Source organism: Sylvia atricapilla, chromosome 27 (genome assembly GCF_009819655.1).
Source record: "Sylvia atricapilla isolate bSylAtr1 chromosome 27, bSylAtr1.pri, whole genome shotgun sequence".
Lineage (NCBI taxonomy): Eukaryota > Metazoa > Chordata > Aves > Passeriformes > Sylviidae > Sylvia > Sylvia atricapilla.
The window spans coordinates 876,746-893,792 of NC_089166.1; the positions used below are offsets into that span (position 1 = coordinate 876,746).

General features: G+C 62.3%; 3 protein-coding genes across 6 annotated transcripts in view; 2 read left to right on the forward strand and 1 right to left on the reverse strand.

The window, feature by feature from the left end:
- Positions 1-2,339: 2,339 nt before the first annotated feature.
- On the forward strand, positions 2,340-6,164 carry RPL19 (ribosomal protein L19). The gene is made up of 6 exons (XM_066336820.1): positions 2,340-2,468; positions 3,052-3,158; positions 3,626-3,748; positions 3,951-4,071; positions 5,239-5,349; positions 5,974-6,164. Exons 1-6 carry the CDS (start codon positions 2,464-2,466, stop codon positions 6,095-6,097), a joined length of 591 nt encoding a protein of 196 aa, XP_066192917.1. The 5' UTR covers positions 2,340-2,463; the 3' UTR covers positions 6,098-6,164.
- Positions 6,165-6,955: 791 nt separating this feature from the next.
- Positions 6,956-10,742, forward strand: LOC136372358 (transcription factor CP2-like protein 1). Its single transcript, XM_066336962.1, has 15 exons — positions 6,956-7,093; positions 7,176-7,327; positions 7,406-7,476; positions 7,892-7,997; positions 8,062-8,168; positions 8,255-8,407; positions 8,918-9,028; positions 9,107-9,204; positions 9,281-9,335; positions 9,452-9,545; positions 9,624-9,714; positions 9,820-9,896; positions 10,221-10,366; positions 10,495-10,546; positions 10,631-10,742. Exons 1-15 carry the CDS (start codon positions 7,011-7,013, stop codon positions 10,666-10,668), a joined length of 1,434 nt encoding a protein of 477 aa, XP_066193059.1. The 5' UTR covers positions 6,956-7,010; the 3' UTR covers positions 10,669-10,742.
- A 3,137-nt stretch (positions 10,743-13,879) lies between these two features.
- The window catches only part of FBXL20 (F-box and leucine rich repeat protein 20), a 39,468-nt gene continuing 36,300 nt past the window's right edge, over positions 13,880-17,047 (reverse strand). For all 4 annotated transcript variants that reach the window (XM_066336698.1, XM_066336699.1, XM_066336700.1 and 1 more), the window contains 2 exons: positions 14,886-16,202; positions 13,880-14,330 (listed from right to left, as the gene is read on the reverse strand). In XM_066336698.1, the coding sequence (XP_066192795.1) occupies positions 16,095-16,202 (108 nt within the window). In that variant the 3' untranslated portion in view covers positions 13,880-14,330; positions 14,886-16,094. The remainder of the gene's footprint in view (positions 14,331-14,885; positions 16,203-17,047) is intronic.

The window sequence follows — 17,047 nt, forward strand, 5'->3', positions numbered from 1 at the left end:
GGGGGACACCCCGGGGACCCCAAACCCGGAGCCCCCCGTGCCTGGGAAAGCTCCTGCTTCTCCCAGGTGGAGATTCAATCCCTGGAGGCTCTCTGCGGAGCCCAGGGGTGTTTTTTGGGGGGCAAAGCAGAAGCAGGGGGGGCTCATTCCAGGCGGGATCCTGCCCGGGGGCGGAGGCGAGCGCACCATTGCCTGGCACTGCGTGGGAGAGTAACACAATTACGGCATCTCCTCCTCTCTGCCGGCGCTGCTCCGGCTCCCCCCTTCTGCTCCCAGGACGAGCTCCTGGAGCATCCAGCCGTGGATATTCCCGGGAATCCAACGGAGGCACGGCAAAAGTCCTTGGAGTCACCCCACGGGGTAACAGCAGCAGCGGCAGCCCTACCTGAAACTCCTCAAATTTGGGGGCAGGTGGGTTTCCTCCTCCTGGGATCTTTGGTGGCACTTGCAGAGGGGCTCGGGGACACGCTCAGTCCCGGGATTGTCACCGGGATTGTCACCAGGATTGTCCCGGACACGATTCCCGAGGCTGACAATTCCCAAAGCCCCGAGCCCTCTCCCGCCCTCGGCGAGCCTCCGGATCGGGCTGTTTGTTTAAGGAAAACGATGAGTCGGTTTTGAAACACCGAGAGCCTGTGTTTACCCGTGTTTTTTCTGGGGAAACGAACCAAAAATCTGTCGGCAGCGGCTCCTCAGCTCGAGCCATATGTCGGCTGCTCCAGGGCCGCCAGATCCCCGGGGAAACCAGCAGCATCCTCGCCTCGGGGGGGTCACCGGGTGATTTTGGGGGGATAACGAGGTGATCCCGGCGGGTTTGAACTCTCCAGCCGCTCCCAAGCCGTGGGAAGGAGGGAAATCAGCAGCAAAACGGAGGTTTGGGGGGTTGAAAGGTGGAGGTTTCAGTGTGGGGTTGGTTTAAAGCGAGGATTTAATCACCTCGTGGTTTTAGGCCAGTCATGATCCGCACGTTATCGCTCCCCAGGAGCTCCCTGTTCCCAGGGAATCTGACAATTCAGAATTCCCTGTTCTCTGACAATCTGTTCCTGGCTCTTTTCTGGGTCGCACCAGGCCCTTTCGGAGAGTTTTTGGGGCAGGGATCGTCACCCAGCCCGGCCCTGCCTCACTTTTACCAACTGCAAACAGTGCCAGGGACACACCTGGAGCTTGCTCATGTCCCACCCCGGAATACCAGGAAGGGGGAATATTGTCTGAAAACCCTCCTCAGCCCTGTCAAAAGGTTATTTCCCAGGAAAACCTGAGTTCTCTTTTCCCAGCAGTGCCACAACCACTGGAAAAGAGCTGGGACTTGATCCTCAGCTGCAATCCCAGAGCCCAGCTCACGCTTTGGGGTGAATTCTTGGGAAAGAAGGGAAGACAGAGATCCCACTGCCTGCCAGGAAAAATAAAGTGGCAAAGCTGGTGTTAAACTCCCGAGGAGCCAGGCAGGGTGGGAGGGACAAACTCTGTCCAGGTGTCTGCAGGGCCAAGGAGGGAGAATACGGGATGGGCAGGGGCAGGACAGGGCCAGGCTTCCCAGTATGGGCCAGGATGATCCCACAGCAGATTCAGGCCTCCCAGTACAGACCAGTCCAAGCACAGCACAGGGCCAGTCCTCCAGTATGGGCCAGACCAGTGCCTGGACAGGTCCAGTTCTCTCAGGAAGGGCTGGGACAAGCCCTAAATCCTCAGCCCTGCGCTTCCCACACCGCCAGCAGGGCGGGAGCATCCCCGTATCCTATCCCAACTTTATCCCAGTTCATCCCAGTGCTCCCAGTCCAACCTAAGTTTATCTCAGTGTTCCAAATCCATCCCAGTGCTCCCAGTCCTCCCAGTCCATCCCAGGTTTATCCCAGTGTTCCTAGTCCATCCCAGTGCTCCCAGTCCATCCCAGTCCTCCCAGTTCATCCCAGTGACCCCAGTCCATCCCAAGTTTATCCCAGTGTTCCTAGTCCATCCCATTCAATCCCAGTTCATCCCAGTTCATCCCAGTGCTCCCAGTCCATCCCAACCCATACCATTCATCCCAGTCCATCCCATTCAATCCCAGTCCATCCCAGTCCTCCCAGTCCTCCCAGTCCTCCCAGTCCATCCCAGTGTTCCCAGTCTATCCCACTCCATCCCAATCCTCTAACCACGTGCCTCTCCCATCCCCACGGCGCATGCGCACTCCCCTCCCAGCCCTTCCCGCCACGCACGCGCGGGCTGAACCATCCCACCACGGCTGAGGGGGGGAGCCGGACAGGACTCACGTCCCCCCCCGCTTCCCGCGTGGATCTCAGCGCCACGCGTGTCCTTTACCTGAGCGTCCACGCGTGATTTCATCGCTGCTGCTCCTTTGGCGCGTTGCGGGCTGTGCCGAGGCCGCGGGGACGGGCGCGGGGGGGACGCTGCGGTGGTACGTGCCGCGGCCATGGGGCGGGGTCAGCGCCGCTGCTGCGTCTCTCCGGCCCCGGCGCCGCCGCCATGAGGTGCGGGTTGGGCCGTGCCCGTTCTTCTGGGGATAACGGGGCTCGGGAGGCAGCGGGAAGGATCGCGGCGGAGCGGGGCAGAGTTCTCAGAAGCGGGGCGGTGTCCGGGCTGTGCTGAGGGCAGGCCCAGGGCGCTGGGAGGCGGCCGCGGCCTCCTGAGGCCTCGCGGGAAAATGGCGGAGCGGCGCCATGGCCGCGCTGAGGGGCCGTGAGGGGAGGCTGGGAGTGCGGCCGGAGGTGGGCAGCGCCGGGCGGGCTGGGCTCGCTGGCCGCGGCCGGTTTGCTCTTGGAATAAGCCACTTAAAGCAGCTCGGGGTGTCCGGGGACCTGAGGGGCCGGGGGGGAAGAGTCCCTGAGGGGGATGAGGGTCCCTGAGGGGGATGAGGGTGCTGAAGGTCCCTAAACTGGATAACGGGATTCCCTCGGGGCGGGTGACGGTCCCTAAGGGGGGTAGAGAGTACCCTGGGGAGGGTGACACAGTCCCCTGAGGGGTCCCGGGAGGGGTGAGGGTCCCCTGAGGGGCTGTAGGGTCCCCGCGGTGGGTGCAGGCCGTGCTGAGCCGTGGCCCTGATCCCCCTGGCAGTATGCTCCGGCTCCAGAAGAGGCTGGCCTCCAGCGTGCTGCGCTGCGGGAAGAAGAAGGTGTGGCTGGATCCCAACGAGACCAATGAGATCGCCAACGCCAACTCCCGTACGTGAGGCGCTCTGCGGGACAGGGATCCGCACCAGGAGAGTGGGGAGAGAGCTTTCGGGGGGCTCAGTGACAATGAATTTGGTTCAGATTGATAAAATTACTGAGTCTGGGAAAGATCTCCCAGGACCATGTTGTACAGTGCTTGCCTTAGGTGAAAAATTCAGCCTCTCGAGCAACTTCTCTGCAGTTTAAAGCGGGATTTTCAGGGTTTGCAGTGCTGAGGTGGCCTGGTGCTGTCCTCTGGGATAACCAGTGAGGGAGTAGGGATCCCTGGAGAATTTGTGGGAGGAACAGGAGGGAAATCAGGGCTCTGAGGAGGAGGCTGAGGTTGGTGCTGGGCTGGCAGCGCCAGGGGATGAAATGCTGGTAGTGCTGGGGGATGAGGTGCTGGCGGTCCCAGGGATGTGCTGGCAGTGCCAGGGATGTGCTGGCAGTGCCAGGAGATGTTGTGGACCCTTTTCCAGGGCAGCAGATCCGGAAGCTGATCAAGGATGGGCTGATCATCCGCAAGCCGGTGACGGTTCACTCCCGCGCCCGCTGCAGGAAGAACACGTTGGCCCGGCGCAAGGGCCGCCACATGGGCATCGGTGAGGGCTGAAATCCCGCTGGGAACGGGGAGAATTCCCCACCTGCCCCAGCTCCTGCTGCTCCCTCGCCCTGGGGAATCCTCCCCTGGAGCTGGGAAGGCGCTGGGTTGTGTCAGCGCTCGTTCCTCTGGGCTTTGGGGTGGCCGTGGGGTTGAGCTGCCGGGGATTTGGGCTCGTCCTCACCCCGTGTCCCCTGTCCCAGGCAAGAGGAAGGGCACGGCCAACGCCCGCATGCCCGAGAAGGTCACCTGGATGCGGCGCATGCGGATCCTGCGGCGGCTGCTGCGGCGCTACCGCGAGTCCAAGAAGATCGACCGCCACATGTGAGTCCTGTGCCCCCACAGAGCCCGAGTTACACCTGCCTGGGCAGTCTGGGCCATTCCCAGCCCTGCCTGGGCCATTCCGAAGCCCTGCCTGGGCCATTCCCAGCCCTGCCTGGGCCATTCCCAGCCCTGCCTGGGCCATTCCCAGCCCTGCCTGGGCCATCCCCAGCCCTGCCTGGGCCATCCCCAGCCCTGCCTGGGCCATCCCCAGCCCTGCCTGGGCCATCCCCAGCCCTGCCTGAGCCATCCCCAGCCCTGCCTGGGCCATCCCCAGCCCTGCCTGGGCCATCCCCAGCCCTGCCTGGGCCATCCCCAGCCCTGCCTGGGCCATCCCCAGCCCTGCCTGGGCCATCCCCAGCCCTGCCTGAGCCATCCCCAGCCCTGCCTGTGCCATCCCCAGCCCTGCCTGGGCCATCCCCAGCCCTGCCTGGGCCATCCCCAGCCCTGCCTGGGCCATCCCCAGCCCTGCCTGGGCCATCCCCAGCCCTGCCTGGGCCATCCCCAGCCCTGCCTGGGCCATCCCCAGCCCTGCCTGGGCCATCCCCAGCCCTGCCTGGGCCATCCTGGACCATTCCAATCCTTCCTGGGCCATTCCCAGCCCTGCCTGGGCCATCCTGGACCATTCCAATCCTTCCTGGGCCATTCCCAGCCTTCCCTGGGCCATTCCCAATCCTCCCTAGGTGATCCTGGGCCATCCCCAGCCCTTCCTGGGCCATCCCCAGCCCTTCCTGGGCCATCCCCAGCCCTTCCTGGGCCATCCCCAGCCCTTCCTGGGCCATCCCCAGCCCTCCCTGGGCCATTCCCAGCCCTGCCTGGGCCATTCCCAGCCCTCCCTGGGCCATTCACAATCCTCCCTAGGTGATCCTGAGCCATTCCCAGCCCTTCCTGAGCCATTCCCAGCCCTGCCTGGGCAATCCTGGACCATTCCCAGCCCTGCCTGGGCCATTCCCAGCCTTCCCTGGGCCATTCCCAATCCTCCCTAGGTGATCCTGGGCCATCCCCAGCCCTGCCTGGGCCATCCCCAGCCCTCCCTGGGCCATCCCCAGCCCTCCCTGGGCCATCCCCAGCCCTGCCTGGGCCATTCCCAGCCCTGCCTGGGCCATTCCCAGCCTTGGGAATGCAGGGCCCGGGCAGGGATTGATGTCCCCACCCCTCTGGCCCCCACAGGTACCACAGCCTCTACCTGAAGGTCAAGGGCAACGTGTTCAAGAACAAGCGGATCCTGATGGAGCACATCCACAAGCTGAAGGCAGACAAGGCCCGCAAGAAGCTGCTGGCGTGAGTCCTGCTGCAGACAGGAGTGGGATTGGCAGGAATGATTCCCCCCTGTGGGTCATTCCGGGGGCTTCTGGCAGGATTCAGTCCCAAACTGGGCAGGGCTGGCTGTGGGAGCAGAGCAATGTGGGGTCCTGGTGGGGTTTTTGTGTTTTCACTGAGGGTTTTGGCACTCAGAGGTGGGAACTGGGAAATTCCTGATCCAGAATTGGGTGAATGATTGACCGGGGGAGGGATTGCAAAATCCCACTGTGTCCTATGGCGGGGGAAAAGCTGGATCTCTTCACTCTGGGGTGCAGCAGAGACAGGTGACCCCAAAACTGCCCCGGGTGGCCCCAAAACTGCCCCGGGTGGCCCCAGAACTGCCCCGGGCGGCCCCAGAACTGCCCCGGGCGGCCCCAGAACTGCCCCGGGCGGCCCCAGAACTGCCCCGGGTGACCCCAGAACTGCCCCGGGTGGCCCCAAAACTGCTCCAAGTGACCCCAAACCTGCCCCGGGTGGGAGCAAAGGGAAAACCCCAGGCTCTGGCGGGATCGGGTGGTGCCGCTATGGGATGGTGGGGTGTGAGCAGGGTCCTGGGGACATTGGGGACAGTGCCAGGCCCCCCTGACAGCCCCGACCCCACAGGGACCAGGCGGAGGCACGACGCTCCAAGACCAAGGAGGCGAGAAAACGCCGCGAGGAGCGGCTGCAGGCCAAGAAGGAGGAGATCATCAAAACCCTCTCCAAGGAGGAGGAGGCCAAGAAGTGACCTCGGGCTGTGCCCTGCACCGAGCGTTCTCCATCCCCAGGCATCCAATAAAACATCCCGGACTCTTCCTGAGCCTCTGTGTCTGCACTGGGAACAGGGAACAGCTGAAAATCCCTGAAAATCCCTGTTTGGGGCCCTTCCCCACAGCCCCAGGACAGGGACCCCCCAGAGCCTCCCCCAAAAGCTCAGGGGGGAGCTGAAGGTTTGGGGGGCTCAGCACCCCCAGAGGAGAAGGAGTCGGGGCTGGAGCTCACACCAGGGACCCCCCAGGATCCCCCAAACTCCCCCAGCAGCTCCTTGCCAGCCCCATCCCACCCCGGGAATGTCTGGATGGATGGACAGACGGACACAGCCTGGCCTGAGCCCTGCCTGAGCCCACCCGGGGTGTTCAATGAGCTGGGGAGGGGCCCCCGTGTGGGAAATGGAGCTGAGACCCCCACCTCATCACAGGGATGGGACCCCCTGGCGTGGGGCTGGGTGTCCCCACTGTGTGACAGCCGCGTGTCGTGTCCCAGTGTCACCATCAGGGGGAACAGACCCCACCCACCTTAACCCCTGGGGGGCTCTGCAAAAACCCTTTTTCTGCCCAAAATGAGCCAAGCCTGGCAGAAGTTAAAGGGTTAAGGTGGGGTTTGTGACAGGACACACGAAGAGGGGGGGGTCTTGGCTGGGACAAAGGGACTGGGTGAGCCCCAGTGGAGTGTCCCCTCACTGTGGTGACAACAAACGCTGCCCCTCCCTCCCCGCTGTTTACTGTCAACAGCCCGGACTGGTCCCGACTGGGCCAAACTGGGCCCGGCCCCGCTCCCATCCGCCCTCCCCGTGCCGATAAAAGTGGGGGTGGGGCCACCCACCTGTCCTGTCGCCTCTGTCACCCTCTGCTCGCGGGGTGTCCCCCCGTGCTGTCCCCACCATGCTCTTCTGGCACGGCCAGCCCGACCACTACTGGTCCGGCCCCGGGGACATGTACCCGCTGCCCAGCTCCGGGGTGCTCAGGTACCCCCCAAACCCGCTGGGGGCTCGGGGAAACTGAGGCACAGCCGAGCGCTGACCCTTCTCGGGGGCTGTTTTCCCGCAGGGACCCCCCGGTCCTGCCCTACCTGAAGCAGGAGGAGCCCAACGGCATCTCCACGTCTCAGCCGCCGCTGCCGGCTTTCCAGTACGTGCTGAGCGCCCCGACCTCCCCGGCCGTGCGGCACCACGAGGAGACCCTCACCTACCTCAACCAGGGTGAGTCTGGGGGCGCCGGGGAGGAGCGACCCCGAGCCCGGCCCCGCTGAGGGCTCAGCTCCCGGCCGCCCGCCCCAGGGCAGTCCTACGAGATCCGCATGATGGGAACGCCCCGGGGGGACCCCGCCGAGGGTCGCAGGATGGTCAAGGTGAGCGAGGTGGGGACCCCCGGGGTGAGGGGACACCTCGGGGAAAAGATCAGGGCTGAAATCCCCGCTCAGTCCAAGTCCGGACTCAGTTTTTGTCTCAGTTCAGCCTCATCTGAGCCCCAGCTCAGCCTCATTTCAGCCCCAGTTCTACCCCAGTCCAGCCCAAATTTTATCCCAGTCCAGCCCCGATTTTATCCCAGTCCATCCTCATCTCAGCCCCAGTGCAGCCCCAGTTCAGCCTCATTTCAGCCCCATCTCAGCCCCGCTTCTGCCCCAGTCCAATCCCGGTTCTGCCCCAGTCCAACCCCGGTTCTGCCCCAGTCCAAATCCAGTCCCGCCCCAGTTGTGCCCCAGCCCAGTGTCCCGCGGGGCCGTGGCCGTGTGTTCAGCCCTGGCCGTGGCCGCCCGTGTCCAGAGCGTGGTGCGGGTGGTTTTCCACGACCGGCGGCTCCAATACTCGGAGCAGCAGCAGCTCGAGGGCTGGCGCTGGAGCCGCCCGGGAGATCGGATCCTGGACATCGGTGAGTGCCGGGGCTGGGGACGGCCGGGGGGGCTGCGGGGGCCGTGCTGACCCCCGTCCCGCAGACATCCCGCTCTCCGTGGGCATCCTGGAACCCCAAATCCACCCCACGCTGCTCAACACGGTGGAATTCCTCTGGGACCCCTCCAGACGCACCTCCGTGTTCGTGCAGGTGGGAGCGGGGCCGGGGTTTTGGGGGGGTTCTGGGGGGGTCACGGAGCCCGGTCCCGACCCCGCTGTGACCCCCCCCGATCCCAGGTTCACTGCATCAGCACCGAGTTCACGCTGCGGAAGAACGGCGGGGAGAAGGGGGTTCCCTTCCGCATCCAGATCGACACCTTCGGCGCGGGGGGCAAGGGGGACCCCCCCGAGCACCTGCACTCGGCCAGCTGCCTCGTCAAGGTGTTCAAGGTACCGGGGGGGGGAGAGGAACCAGTGTCCCCATGTGACCAGTGTGACTAGTGTCCCCCCAGTGTCCCCAGTGTGACCAGTGCCACCATTGTGACCAGTGCCCACCCAGTGCCACCAGTGTGATCATTGCTCTCAGTGTGACCAGTGCTCCCAGTGTCCCCTCAGTGCTCCCAGTGTCCCCCAACATGCTCCCAGTGCTCCCAGTGTGACCGGTGCCCCCAGTGCCCTCCCAGTATCCCCTGTGTGACCAGTACCCCCCCAGTGCTCCCAGTATGACCACTGTGACCAGCGCCCCGCCCCCCCCAGTGTGACCAGTGCTCCCAGTGTGACCAGTGCCCCCCCAGTGCTCCCAGTTCCCCCCCGCTACTGGCAGATGCAGCTCTGGGCAGCGCCGGGGTCTGGGCACCCCAAGGCTCCGGGTGCCCGCGGGGGTCTCGGGCGGTCCCGGTGGTCCCGGGCGGTTCCGGGCGGTCCCGGGTGGTCCGGGCGATCCCTCACGGCCCGGCACAGCCCAAGGGCGCCGATCGGAAGCAGAAGACGGACCGGGAGAAGGTGGAGAAGCAGCCGGCGGCCGAGCGGGACAAATTCCAGCCGGCCTACGACAGCACCGTGCTGGCCGAGGTGGGGCCGCGCCCCGGCAGCCCCCGAGGGCCGGGGGTCCCCCGGGACCCTGCACCCATCACCCCGCTCCCTCCTCAGTGCCCCCCGTGGCCGGACGCGCTGGGTGCCCCCCACAGCCCCCCGGGCACCCCGGGGCTGCCGTCCCCGCACCCCTTCAAGCTGCTGAGCCCCGAGAGGTGAGCGGGGACCCCCGGGACCCCCCCTTTTTGCCCCGCTGCCGGGGTGCCCCGCTCAGGCCGGCTCCTCCCGCAGGGTGTGCGTGTCACCCGCCTGCGCCGCCGAGAGCCCCGCGGAGAGTCCTGGCGAGGTGAGGGAGCGGCGGGTCAGCCCCGGAGCCTCCCCCGGCCCCCGGAGGGGCTGAGGCTGTGCCCCTCGGGCCGTGCCCCGCTGAGCCCCCGCTGAGCCCCCGCTGAGCCCCCACAGGCGCTGAGCCCCTGCGCATCCCCGCTGGAGACGCAGCAGTGGCTCCTGCGGCGCCGCTTCTCCTCCTGCGCCCGCGTCTTCGCCAACTTCAGCGGTGAGAGCCGCGGGCAGCGCCGGGGGGGGACAGAGCCGGGACCCGCCCCGTGCCGCCCCCTGAGCCCCCTGTCCGCAGGCGCCGACCTGCTGAAGCTCTCCCGCAGGGACCTGATCCAGATCTGCGGAGCTCCCGACGGCATCCGCCTCTGCCACGCCCTGGCCGGCAGGTGCGGCTCTCCCGGCCTCGGTGCCTCTTTTTGGGGACCCCCGCGAGGCTCCGGGGGGCCCGGGCGGTTCCTGAGCCCCCGCCAGAGCCTTCTCTGCCCCCGCAGGTGCCCCCGGCCCCGGCTGACCCTGTACGTGGCGCGGGAGCCCGGCGGGGCCGAGGGTGCGGAGGATGCGGCCTCAGGTGAGGAGGGGCTCCGGTGTGTGAGGAGTGTCTCAGGTGTGTGGGGATGGTCTCAGGTGTGTCAGGAGTGTATCAGGTGTGTGGGGATGGTCTCAGGTGTGTGGAGAGGATCTCAGGTGTGAAGGATGGGGACTCAGGTGTGTGTGGAGGCTCAGGTGTGAGGGGAGGATCTCAGGTGTGTCAAAAGTGTCTCAGGTGTGTCAGGAGTGTCTCAGGTGTGTGAGGAGTGTCTCAGGTGTGTGAAGAGTGTCTCAGGTGTGAGGGCTCAGCGCCGGGCTGCAGGGTGGGCACTCACAGCCCTGTGCCCATCCCGTCCCTCTCCAGGGCTGTACCAGGAGCTGCACCTGGAGCAGCTGACGGTGGCCGAGCTCACCGGGAAGTTGGCGGAGCTGCTGGCGCTGCCCCCGGGCCAGATCCTGCGCCTGTCCCGGCAGGGCCCCGGCGGCATCCACGTCCTCGTCAGCGACGCGGTGAGGACACGGGGACAGCCGGGGAGGAGAGGGACAGTCCCCGCGCCCCTCGGGGTCCCCAGTGCTGGAGCAGGACGGGGTCTCAGCCCCACCGCGGACCCCCCTGAGCTCCCCGCTCTGCCCCACAGATGATCAGGAACCTCCAGGACGAGACGAGTTTCGTGGTGGCCATCGGCAAAGGTACGGCGGTGGCCGGGCCGGGGGCGGTCGGTGGTCCCGTCGGTGGTCCCGTCGGTGGTCCCGGCTGAGTCCCGGCCCCCGCAGCCCCCGGCCCCGACGGCTTCCAGCTGCTGCTGCGGTAGGAACCGGCCCCGGAGCCGCGTCACGCCGCGAAGGGACATCGCTGGAGCCGCGGCCGTGCGGGGACGGAGAGAGGAGCCCGAGGCTGGCGCTGTCCCCGGAGCCCTGTCCCTGTCCCTGCCCGAGGGGTCCCGGCCCCGCCGCGTGTCCGCCGAGCCCCCGGCTCGCATTAAAGGACGGCGGAGCGGCCCCGAGAGCGGCCTCGTCCCTGCGGCGCCGCCGGGCTTCGGGGTGGGTTTGGGGTGCGGGGACAGGACGGGAACCGGGCAGGGGACAGGGCAGGGGACACCCGGGCAGGGGACAGTGCAGGGGATAGGGCAGGGGACACTCGGGCAAGGGACAGGGCGGGGGACATTCGGGCAGGGGACAGGGCAGGGGACACCCGGGCAAAGGACAGGGCAGGGGACACCCGGGCAGGGGACACATGGGCAGGGGACACTCGGGCAGGGGACAGGGCAGGGGACATTCGGGCAGGGGATACCCGGGCAGGGGACACTCGGGCAGGGCAGTCCTGTCCCACCCCGCGGGGACCGAGCCCGGTGTCGCCTCATTCCAGGCGGGAACGGATTATTTTTAACACGGAATCGCTCGGGCAGAGGCGGCGGAGCGGGACCGGGAACGTCCTTGGGACGGAACTCGCGGGGCAAAGGACGGGTTTGGGCTAAACAAACCGCAGCAGGAGAGGAAGGGGAGGACGCGGAGGAGCCGGGAGGGCGCAGGGACAACCTCCTGTCACACACACGGGGCCAAGGAGGGGACACGGGGCCCTGGAGCCGGCGCTGGAACATCCCCGACCCTCCCAAAAACACTCCATGGGGATCCACAGCTTGGTCCCACCCGCTATTTCCCGACTGTCCCCTCTGTCCCCAGCCCGCAGAGGTGACCCAGGGTGTCACAGAGACCAGGGCCACCTTCACCACGTGTATTTATATATTTACACCGTCACTTCCAGCTCACGGCGCTGTTACAGCCGCAGCGGCAGGACAAACACAGGCCACAGCATTTAAACTACATTTCCCAGCTCTCTCTGTCCCCAGGCCCGGGTTAAAATGTGACAAATCCCCCGAGGGTCCCCCGGGCCCTGCAGGATGGGGACAGGGCTGGAGATGGGAATGGGGAGGGTTGGATAAGAGTTGGGGGCTCAGAGCTCCTGGGGACCCCCGGGTGGCCTCAGCTGCGCCTTTGGGGACAGAGGATGAGGCACAAAGAGCCCCCGGGGGTGGCACTGGTGGCACTGGTGGCACTGCCAGCCTGGGGGCAGGGAATGGATTCCCTCATCCCTTAAAAATCCCAACTCCAAACTCCCCCGTGAGGTCAGTCAGAGCCCCGGGGCAGTGACAGGGACAAGGAGGTGACGGGACACTGCTGGTGACACTCAGGATGGCTCCTTGGAGGGGCCAGGGGAGAACCAAGGGCACGGACTGAGCAGAGAATTGAGGAGGAAAATCGGCTTCTCTTGGATTTCCTCCAGCATTTTGGCCCCACGTCCCCCAGGCTGCGGCACAGAGAGAGGGGAGAAAGGAAAGAAAAGAAAAGAAAAGAAAAGAAAAGAAAAGAAAAGAAAAGAAAAGAAAAGAAAAGAAAAGAAAAGAAAAGAAAAGAAAAGAAAAGAGAAAAAGAAAAAAAGCAATAAACGCCCCCAAACACCCCCCAGGCCTCTCAAGCACACAACCCTCCAGCAGAAAAAGCCAAAATGTTTTAGGACACTTTCCGGGACACTGCAGCCCAGAACCTTGTCACACTGATCCCAATCCACCCCCATCCTGCCAAAACCCCCCAAATTACCCCACAGCCCATGAGAGCAGCGGCCGGCCACGAACAAGAGAGAAAATCAAACAGAAATACGAAGGGAATTACAGAAATGTGCAGAAAATGGGGAGTTTTTGGTTCGAAACAACCCCTGTGACAGCACCTTCCACCCGCCCCGTCCCCACCCTGTCACAGAATTGGGATAAAAGGCGCTGCAGTGTCTCCAAAGCCCAGAAAATCCTCTTGTTTGGTGGCACTGGATGTGCTCGGCCTCGCTGGAGGATCCTCTCCCCCAGCAGGTCCCAGGCTGTTTTCCTGGAGAGGCCCAGGGGTCGGGCTGGTGCTGGAGGGTAAATCCAGGCTCCAGAACCCTCTGCTGGGAGCTGGGGATGCTCCAGCCTCTGCTCCACGGCCGGGGAACACAAGCACGGAGCATTCCAAGGGAAGGGAAGAGCTCAGGGGATGGAATGGGAGCTGCCCCATCCTCCAGGAGTCCAGGACATTCCTCTGGGGGCCCTGGGAGGCCACAGACCTCGGCAGAGGGGTTTGGGACTGGAGCAGCAGGGTCTGGGATCAGTCCAGGGTGGTAACAGACCCCAGCACAGAGCCCAGGGGGACACAGCCTTTGACTTCAGCCCAGCTTCCAACGCTGAGAGAGGAATTACAAACCCCCCCCAAGGTGTGAAAACAGCAGTTTAGCTTAGCACAGGATGGAAAATTGTGTAGTTTTGAGTTTTTAGATTATAGGTACATGGAGGATTTTGGGTGGTGCCCTGAGTTCTTCCTTCTCCTCCGCTGGTCTCCATCTCCTGGGGACGGTGGCACAAAGAGGTTTAAGGGGATTGGGTCAGGGTAGAGCTGATCCCTTTGGTACAGATGAGAGGCATTGGGAAATAGCTATAAACAGGTGATTTTTATGTAATTTTCTGTAAAAGGGGCAGGACAGGAGTCACCTCGTGTCCCAGCTGCTGTTCACATCTTGGCTGGGCACCGAGAACGTTGTGACATATGAAATAACAAACAACACAAGAAAGTGAGAAAAACGAGACCTCCAAGACTCCACTTCTTTCCTGTGACTTGGCTCAGGGCTTTCAGAGGCAAAAAACCTCAAAACCACCTGAATCTGGGGTGAAGAAACCCAACCTGAGACCACCCAGCCCAGGCTGGAGAAGGGATTTGGCACAGCGAGGGAATGGGCTGGGATCCTGTCCCCGAGCCCCCTGACACCTCCAAAACCCCAGGATGGAGCAATTCCTCCACATTTTGGGCACTGAAGCACCTTCTGCAGCCACCAGCTCCCAGCCAGGAAGGATCCCAGGCTAAGGGCATCTCTGGATGAGCTTTGATTGTCCTCCCACCCCAAACCATTCCATAACCCCGTGCAAACACTGAGAGCACCCCGAAACTCCCGAAATCAGGAGGTGGATTCTTCTGGAGCAAGTGATTCCCCGATGGAGACACGGCTTGGAAAATGGTCTTTATTGGTATTTATAAATATAAACATCAGGAAGAGTCCATTTGAAGACGGATAATTGACTTTAAAAGGACACTGTCAAGAAGTTTTGAGCTACCTTAATGCTGTCACCCTGGTCTGCAAACAGAAAAGAAATTGCTTTGGGTTGCGTGTTCCCGAGTTTTCCCTGGAAAACTCTGCTCTGTCACCAAGGGATCAGTCAGCCAACTACAGCCTGGCTCCAAAATCCCGCTCTTCGCTCTCCCCTGCCACAGGAGGAACTAAACAAAAGTGTTTTTTGTTTTGTTGTTTTTTTATTTTCCCCGAGTTGTGCAAATCCTGTGATTGCCGGGTGACCCCTCTCACCCGGTCCAGTCTGTCACCAGCATCTTCTGCCACCCTGAAACCTGGAGAAAGTTCTGGAAATGAAGGCGCCCGAGGAGAGGGGGAGAATCCACAGCGCTAAAGAGGGTTTGAATAAATATAAGGGATGAAAAGCCGTCTACAGGAGGGCATTGACAGTATCCTTTTAACCACAGCAGCCTGGAGTGGCTCCCAGCAGAGCACACACCGGGGGAGATGAAGGGGTGCAGCTCCGGGGGCACCTGGGACCCTCCTGCTGGGAACAGCACTTTGTCCTTGGAATTCCTGGTGGGAAAACCAGCCCCCAGCCCCATTCCTGGTGCTGCAGTTGCTCTCTCCCCACCAGGAGATCTCCTCTCAGCACCCAGAGAAAGCCCAGCTCCTGGGTGAGGTGTCTGTGGGCTCCCTGCAGGACCCACGGCTCCCACTGCCCCACTGCCCAATCCTGCCCCACTGCACCCTTGGGATCTGCCCAGCAGTTCCACACTGGGCCCTCTGGAATTGGGTCAGTCTGGGTGCAGCTCCTGCATCAGTTTGGCCTGAAATGCCCTCCCCCCCCAAAAAAAGCAGCCACTGACCCACCCCCTCTGCCCCAGAGCTGGGCCTGGCACATCCAAACCCAGCCCGGGGCTCCTTCCAGGGCACCACACTTACCTGTGGAGGGTGGGGAGGTCAGGAGGAGCCCCAGCACTCACAGGGAGGGAGTGAGGGTGGATCCCAGCCCTGCTCCATCAGGGAATCCTTAATTCTTCATCAGGGGAACAGGCAAAAAAACCTTTACTTGGCATTTTTTGCCCTTTTTTTTCCCTTGGGAAAAGGATGGAGGAAAAAGACAGGAGGAGGGAACTCACAGTGGCTGGAACACGGACTAGAATTTCCTCCCTGTGCTGAGGATTATATATTTGTCTATATATTATTCCCTGTATGGAGAATTATATCCTTGTCATTGGGATAAAACCTGGGCTGGGGATCAATTTGGACACCCAGTCCCTGGTCACAGAGGCCAGGAGAGCCCAGCCTGGGGTGCAGCTCCCTGTGCTCCTTTAAAATCATCCTGACAGCTCATCACAGGCTCAGGCTTCTTTCTCCTGGGGAAAAAAAAATTCCTTATGCATTTGTCACTTTGGGCTGGGAAATGTCAATAAATGACCGAATAAGAAACTTGGAAAAAAATTTTAAAAATTAAAAAAAAGAAAAAATAAAATAAAAAAAAAAAAAAGGAAAAAATACGCATGATTTGGGGAGGGTAAAATATGTGGCTTGGGATCTACCAGAACAATGTGGGAAGAATCTGGGAAGCCTCTGAGCTGGATGCTCAGGAAAGATGAGCCTTTACTGAGCCTGCTCAGGGTGGGAGCAGGAAGCACAGGGGAATCCTGGATCACAGGGAAATCCCAGGGAAATCAGCAGCTGCTGTTCCACTCCCTCACTGACAAAGGGACACAGAATTTGTTGGGGGTTTTCAGGTTTGCTGGGGTTTTTCCTTCCCCACGAGGGCTCAAAGCGTGTTCCTCTCCTCTCCCCTCTCCCCACTTCCAAGGATCTCGGTTCCTTTTCCAACCTCACCAGCAGCATCAGTCCCTCCAGGCTGGGAGCTATTCCCAGGAATTCCCAGCAGGAATGGTTCAGGATCAGGCCAATCCCCCCAGGGAAGAGCCGGCCCAGGCTGCAGCTCCCCTCCCGAGTCCCTCATCCCGCCGGGATCACAGGTGGGATCACAGGGGGGTGCGGGTGGCTCCGGGGCACCCCGGCCCCGCTCGCTGCCAAATGACACTGGGATCGCTTTTCCTCCAAGGTTCCGGTGTCCCCCGGGATGGCAGGGGCGCGGCTGCAGCCCCGGTGTGCCGGGAGGAGCTCCCCGTGTCATAGGATGATGCAGCATCTGCAGAAACGCTGTCGGCTGCCGCCCACCGAGGGCGGGGGAGTCACCGGGGCGAAATAGGCGTGGACTTTGATGTTGGGCAGGTGGGTCTGGAACGGCAAAGGCAGGGGAGGGCTCAGGGACACGGAAAACAGGGGACAAAACCAAGGGTGGGGGCACAGGGAATGGGGCTGGTGGAATTCCCGTCCTTGGAAGTGTCCAAGGTCAGAAAACGGGACAAAACCAAGGGTGGGGGCACAGGGAATGGGGCTGGTGGAATTCCCGTCCTTGGAAGTGTCCAAGGTCAGAAAACGGGACAAAACTAAGGGTGGGGTCACAGGGAATGGGGCTGGTGGAATTCCCGTCCTTGGAAGTGTCCAAGGTCAGAAAACAGGGGACAAAACCAAGGGTGGGGTCACAGGGAATGAGGCTGGTGGAATTCCCGTCCTTGGAGTGACCTGGGATAGTGGGGTGTCCCTGCTCACAGCAGGGGGTGGGGCTGGATGGGGTTTTCCCAACCCAAATCACCCCCAAAGATTCCGTAAATTTCATGGTGTGACTTTACAGCTCCGTGTTCTCTTCGCAGAGAAAATGTTGTGGTTACTTTTCTTTTACACCCGGAGCAATCAGCTCGGGAGGGGAGACTGGGAAGAAATTCCTGCCCGTGAGGGGGTCAGGCCCTGGCACAGGATGCAAAGTCTGTTTTGTCTGTACCAAAGAGATACCAGAGCTGAGTTTTTAAAGCTCTGTTTGCCATGATTTTCTCTCATTTGTCTTTTTTAAAAAAAAATCAGTTATTTCACATAGTATTTTTCATTAATAAATGCCCTACATTTAATAGTGCATAAATGCCTGCAAGAGCAGCTCTGGCTGCCCCTGGATCCTCGGAATTGTCCAAGGCCAGGCTGGAATAACCCAGGACAGTGAAAAGTGTCCAACCCAAACCATTTCATGT

Bases quoted from the DNA above. Each gene is read 5' to 3' on its own strand.
- RPL19 (XM_066336820.1), top strand. The intron at 3,159-3,625 runs GTACGTGAGGCG...ACCCTTTTCCAG, and splicing joins GATCGCCAACGCCAACTCCC to GGCAGCAGATCCGGAAGCTG. The intron at 5,350-5,973 runs GTGAGTCCTGCT...CCGACCCCACAG, and splicing joins GCCCGCAAGAAGCTGCTGGC to GGACCAGGCGGAGGCACGAC.
- LOC136372358 (XM_066336962.1), top strand. From the start codon at position 7,011: ATGCTCTTCTGGCACGGCCAGCCCGACCACTACTGGTCCGGCCCCGGG. The intron at 8,169-8,254 runs GTGGGAGCGGGG...CCCCGATCCCAG, and splicing joins GCACCTCCGTGTTCGTGCAG to GTTCACTGCATCAGCACCGA. The intron at 9,336-9,451 runs GTGAGGGAGCGG...GAGCCCCCACAG, and splicing joins CCGCGGAGAGTCCTGGCGAG to GCGCTGAGCCCCTGCGCATC.